This window comes from Mustela nigripes, chromosome 2 (assembly GCF_022355385.1).
Source record: "Mustela nigripes isolate SB6536 chromosome 2, MUSNIG.SB6536, whole genome shotgun sequence".
Taxonomy (NCBI): Eukaryota; Metazoa; Chordata; class Mammalia; order Carnivora; family Mustelidae; genus Mustela; species Mustela nigripes.
Window position 1 is genome coordinate 167701982 of NC_081558.1, and position 6673 is coordinate 167708654.

Genomic DNA, 6673 nt, shown 5'->3' on the forward strand with positions numbered 1-6673 from the left:
AATCTGAAGTTGTTACATTATATTGTTCAACATGTCCAATTTTCAGTAGCGACAATAAAAAATTACAAGGCATAAAAGACACAGAAAAGTTGACCCACACTCAAAAAAAAAGCAGTCAGTAGAAAATGTCTTTAAATGGATCTGTATGTTAGAGTCAGCAGACTTCATAGATGCTTTTATAAATATGTTAAAGGAATTAAAGAAAACTATCTCAGGAGTTAAAGAAAAATATGATTGTAGTGGTTTGTCAAAAGCACTTCTAGTAGAGAAACATAAACTGTATATAATAAAAGAAAATTTTAGAATTTAAATATGTAATAACCAAAATAATGGAAAAACATTGGCTAGATGGATTTAAAAGCAGAACAGAAATGTAAAGCACAAATCATTTAATTTAAAAGTAGATCAGTAGAGAAGATGGCTGTGCTCTTGTTGAGACATGTTGGCTCTCATTGCCTCTGTGCCCATCTAAGTCCTAGGCTCTGTATCAGAAATGCTGTTCCTTTGGGAACTATAACCAGAGAAAAGATGGAGAAGTTCTGGAAAAAGAACACTACTTTAAACTGTATTCTGTCTCTGCATATCACTATCTACAGTGGATCTCTTCCCATGGCAATATCCCTTTGGCACTCTGGTACTGGTATGACCTTGAGTACAGAGGTCTTTCTCTTTGGCTTGTTGGCCCTCTTGGCTCTTGGCAAACTCATTTTATGAGGCCAGCATCACCTTGATCCCAAAACCAGACAAGGATCCCACCAAAAAAGAGAGCTATAGACCGATATCCTTGATAAACACAGATGCGAAAATACTCAACAAAATACTAGCCAATAGGATTCAACAGTACATTAAAAAGATTATTCACCACGACCAAGTGGGATTTATTCCAGGGCTGCAAGGTTGGTTCAACATCCGCAAATCAGTCAATGTGATACAACACATCAATAAAAGAAAGAACAAGAACCATATGATACTCTCAATAGATGCTGAAAAAGCATTTGACAAAGTACAGCATCCCTTCCTGATCAAAACTCTTCAAAGTGTAGGGATAGAGGGCACATACCTCAATATCATCAAAGCCATCTATGAAAAACCCACCGCAAATATCATTCTCAATGGAGAAAAACTGAAAGCTTTTCCGCTAAGGTCAGGAACACGGCAGGGATGTCCATTATCACCACTGCTATTCAACATAGTACTAGAGGTCCTAGCCTCAGCAATCAGACAACAAAAGGAAATTAAAGGCATCCAAATCGGCAAAGAAGAAGTCAAATTATCACTCTTCGCAGATGATATGATACTATATGTGGAAAACCCAAAAGACTCCACTCCAAAACTGCTAGAACTTATACAGGAATTCAGTAAAGTGTCAGGATATAAAATCAATGCACAGAAATCAGTTGCATTTCTCTACACCAACAGCAAGACAGAAGAAAGAGATATTAAGGAGTCAATCCCATTTACAATTGCATCCAAAACCATAAGATACCTAGGAATAAACCTAACCAAAGAGACACAGAATCTATACTCAGAAAACTATAAAGTACTCATGAAAGAAATTGAGGAAGACACAAAGAAATGGAAAAATGTTCCATGCTCCTGGATTGGAAGAATAAATATTGTGAAAATGTCTATGCTACCTAAAGCAATCTACACATTTAATGCAATTCCTATCAAAGTACCATCCATCTTTTGCAACTTTCAATCTTATTTGAAATTTGTAAAGACCATGTGTCTGGGGACATCACTGATCTACACAGCTGAATTTGCACTTGTCTTCCCTCTCATGTATCATACCTAGAATGGGATCTAACACTTGATGTGGAACCTAAAGAAAGGCCTGAAGATTCCCCAGCTATACCAATCTGGAGTGGTTGTCTTGGTTCTTACTGGATTGTCCTCTGCAGGGCTGACAGCCATGTTAAGAGCTGAAGATCCCATCAATGTCTTTCTATAAATGATTAATTGACCTAACTTCTTCTGCTACTCCCTTCTCCACCCAGGGCAAAGTTCTCCTGATTTATTCAGTCCCTTTTGTGCTTGCCCATCACCTGGGAACTCAGTAGCAGTAGAGTAGCTGATAGAGCCATAGCAGTGGAAAAGAAACAAGTTTCCCCTTGTTTCTAAAAATGGAATGACTCAAAAATTCTCTTTTCCTGCCCCAGCTTGCAGTTTACTCTGGTGTTAGGAGCTCTGATTTTTCTCCATATTTAGCCTTGATTTGTTCTTATAGTCAGCTTTTGGCTCCTTGTCATGAGACCATGAAAACAATGTCAGCTTTGTGACCTCTCCATGGGGACTGGGCGTGGGGCTTTGGGTGCCACTGCCTGTGGGTTGCTAGCTTATTCATTGTCAGACCCCAGGGTCTTCAGCACCCACTCAGTATGGCAAAAGAGAGGGGTGTAGGGGAATTAGCTTGTTCTAGCTAGAGGGAGATAAACAAGGTCAGGTGATTCTTGAAGTAGATGCTTTGGGGAAAAGATACAGATTTCAAGGCAAAGACAAGATCCAGGAAATTATCATTGAACCCAATAAGAGTTATTTTTTTCCCCTGCATTTTTGGAAAAACAAAACTTTTTTCTAATCCACATTCATGTGTCATCTTTTTATAAAACTAAATTAAAATACTCATTTTGACATTAAAAACAAAACAAAATACAAACAAAAAACAGATCAATAGAAATGATCCAATATAAAGAACACATTGCAAAAAAATTTTAAATAAAAATTTAAGAGATATGTGGGACAATATCAAGCATACCAAAGAATGTGTAATGAATTTCCCAAGGAGAAAGAGGAAAAAAAATACAAAAAAAACTAGGAAGAATTCATGGTTAAACATTTTTCAAATTTGATTCTATTTAAGTTCGTGTAAGAGAAACAAAAATATATCAATAGCCAGACCAACAATAACAAACTGCTGGAAGACAAAGAGATTATTAAAACTGTAAGGGAAAGATGATTCAGCCACCTATAGAATAATAGCAATTATATGACTTCCCATTGACTTCCCATCAAAAAGAAGAAAGGACAGATAGCAATAGAATGACAAAATGCTGAAAGGAAAAGTCAATCAAAAATTCTCTATCCAGTAAAACTGTCCTTCAAAATGAAGACAATGTATATGTTCTGATAAACAAAAAAGGAGAGCATTTCTTAGTAATTCTGATCCATAAGATAAAACTATAGAGATTTTGAGTATATGAGCAAAGCTGTGCTTTTTATATCTGCCTTACCACAAATAGTACAAAAAAGTGTACAGTTTAGTGTACAATTTGATGAAAGGGTTTGTGACAGAAATAAAATCATCTGTATTATTAAGCTCACAATGATGTTTTATTTTGTTTTGTTTTGTTTTGTTTTTCATCATGGCACAGTAATAATTAGCCTATGTTCTGGCAGCTGATCTACTGACCCCACATTGAGTAGCACTGCATACAATTCCATTCATGAAACAAATGTAGTTCTTTAAACGTTAGAATTTCTTATTAGAAAAACAGTAATATAATAAAATAGATAAAATCTGAATTTCACTTCTTTAAAATGTTTAAAATTTTTGTTGTACTAGTCTCTGGATTGCATCACAAGATAATAGTGAAATATTTGTTAGTCTATATTTTACTCAGAAAAATATATTTTCTTTCCAATTATTTACATTCTAATTGATTTCCCAAATTATATAAGTTATCATAAAAATACTCTCCTCTCATATCTTTTCCTTAAGTTATTTTCTTTGTAACTCAATCAGATCTTGTGAGATCTCTGGTTAGTGCATTTCCTTTTGAAAACCAGATGGTGAAGCACTTAACCCCAGATTAATATATATTTTGCATGTCTGAAATTAAGATGATTCTACCCAAGTAAGTAAAATTTAAGGTTGAATATTCAGTTAGAAGTTTGCTTTTCATCCATCATCAATTTATTTTTATGAGTGAGCCCTTAATAAATCATAGGTGCTTTTGCTTCTACTCTTTCACACATTTTATTGACAAAGTTATGGAAGTAAATACTCTGAAACAATTTTGGGACGTGTATTTGTAGTACCTTCCTATAATTTGATCACAAATTTTTATTGAACCACAGCTATAGTTTCAGCCCTAAACTCCCTCTGGAATTTTGAAGAATAGTGTTTGACCTCTGGTCACAGGAGCCTAGCACCAGGCTCTAATTCCAGAATTTTATAATGTGACTATGGTTTTTGAGAAATAAGTATGAGAAACATTACAACTTCAAGAATTCTACAATTGTGTAGGTGTGACCAGGTACACACATGAATATATGGTAAGTAGTAAATATATGTGACACAATTAGAATATTGAATGGCATATTAAAATGCTAATTATGTATCACAAACATACTAAAACATTTGGTAGATTCATTAGAGAAACTTCCAGAAAGAGATATAAAACAAAGAAAGAAATTGCATGAAAACAGAATTAAATGTTGAATATTGGGTCAGCTGTGAGAAAAGAAATATGTCTAACAGCAATGAATAAGAACTTGTTTATAAAAGTAAATGAAAAAGTGTTTTTACTTTCTACTAACAAAGTTTAACTGTCATAAATCTATCCCATTAATCTGCTCATATCTTACCAAACTTCAGTACTTTATTATATTGTTATTATTTCCTCATTGTTGACTTCCACTTAAAAATATGCATGGTCTAAAAGAGCAATGTGAAAATTATTATATTAGTTCTCCAAACTGGACCAGTGAGAGTCTATTTTATAGGAGTTCTTAATTTAGGTAAAGAGAAACTACGTTAATTAACCAAGAAAGCTTGCAGTTGATGAAGAATCAAGTGCAAAGGCTACCATTTGATGTGGGGAGTGGGCAGGAGGTACAAATTAAACCATGAGCAAGAAGGACCAACAGTTTATCTGTAGAAGAAAAACAAAAATGAGACAGATGCACAAAGGACTGAAGAGGAGAAATCAGCAGACATTAGAGATCTTGAAACCATAAAGAGAAAGAAACCAAGTTTTCAATTCTTCAAGGTCTCCTTGTACATTTTGACTCTATTTCAATTGATCTGTCTCTTCTCCAAACTGAAATATAACTTATTCAAATTAATTTTTTATATTAAACCATCCACTGCCTTATCCTCTTATTTGTGAATTTTATTTCAAATTTAAAGTTCTTGTAGTTATTTATATAACTTGCATTTTTAGACATTTTTATGTGTCTCAAACTGAAAAAAATGTGTTGTATTTATTTTAATTTTCTATTGTTTTTACATTTTGGAAATCTAAAGTCATTACTCGGTTTATTTTAATGCTGTGAAAACTTCATAGAAATTATGGACCTGCTTGCTATACCTTGTCAATTTTTGCTCCTGTGGATAATAAATTGAGGATTTACTGTTGCACTGACCTAAAATACAGTAGAAGTAGACAAAAAAATCACATTATTTACATTTATAAGATATAATGAGCAACATAAAATGTACATATATGTAATTTTTAATTTTCAGAGTTCAGAATCCCCTTAAAACATAAAAGTCATCTCCTTAAAACATAAAAGCCATAAAAGCATGGGTGGGATCTTTCAAAAATTCAATTTGAGATTAGTATGTTGAGACTATATGTTCTCAGGACCCTGGGATCATGACCTGAGCTGAGGGCAGATGCTTAAATGACTGAGCCAGCCGAGAGTTCCAAGATTATATGTTTATAAAATACTACAAATTCTACCCCTTGAACAACTTGCTGTTTTGAGAATCAGTTTTCAAAGATCAACTCCTGTTCTAGGCAAAATACAGGGCTTATGAGAAGGAACACTTAGAACAAATTTTCTTCAGGGGCACCTGGGTGGCTCAGTGGGTTAAAGCCTCTGCCTTTGGCTCAGGTCGTGATCCCAGGATCCTGGGATAGAGCTCCGCATCGGGCTCTCTGTTGGGCGGGGAGCCTGCTTCCTCCTCTCTCTCTCGCTGCCTGCCTCTCTACTTGTGATCTCTCTGTCAAATAAATAAAATTAAAAAAAAAAAAAAGAACAAATTTTCTTCAGTCTATCAATACAAAGTTATTTTGAACAGGTACATTTATATCATAAGAAACTAAGAAATTCAATCTTAAATGGCAAACTCCCATTTTCACCTCTGGGGAACATAGGGCTAGAATATAAAACAGGAATTTTGGCAGGAAGAGGTCTTGTTAAAGTATCTTATGACCTCCTGTGGACATTATCTCCCTATGATACTCCAGTCCCCTTATTTTGTTATTGTTTTAAGGCACATTATAAAGACAACAAAATAGGCATTTACAGGGCTACAGAGTCTCTTGTGTGGCAGAAAAGTACATAATCAAGCAGCCACAGGTGTACACCACATGAAGTGGTAAAGTGTGATTTGTGGAGATTTCATGACAAATATGTCTCCATAAGGCTCCATTCCAGGTTGTGCCCTCCATTTTTTCCACAGGCTTCATCTGGTTGCATCTAAAGGAATGAAAATATCTTTATCTTTAGATCTAAAGAGTAATCTAAAATATAATCAGTTTGATAATGGGAAAAGAGGATTTGTCACATTTATTGTAGTTAAAATATTAATAAAGTTTACTTGTCACATTGATTTAAAAATGCTTCCTACTTACTGTTTCATAATATATAGCCTGACTACCATTCCAAATCAAAAAGCAGCTTCATTGGTTAAATCAATATTATTAATGTCTTCTCCACT

The 6673-nt window shown here is 34.3% G+C and overlaps 1 protein-coding gene across 1 annotated transcript; it reads left to right on the forward strand.

Annotated features, from left to right (window-relative positions):
• The first annotated feature begins 417 nt into the window (after window positions 1-417).
• Window positions 418-1954, forward strand: LOC132010576 (succinate dehydrogenase cytochrome b560 subunit, mitochondrial-like). Its single transcript, XM_059388364.1, is given in 3 exon segments — window positions 418-494; window positions 597-697; window positions 1692-1954. Coding segments are annotated over 3 exon segments (441 nt in total).
• The last annotated feature ends 4719 nt before the right edge of the window (window positions 1955-6673 follow it).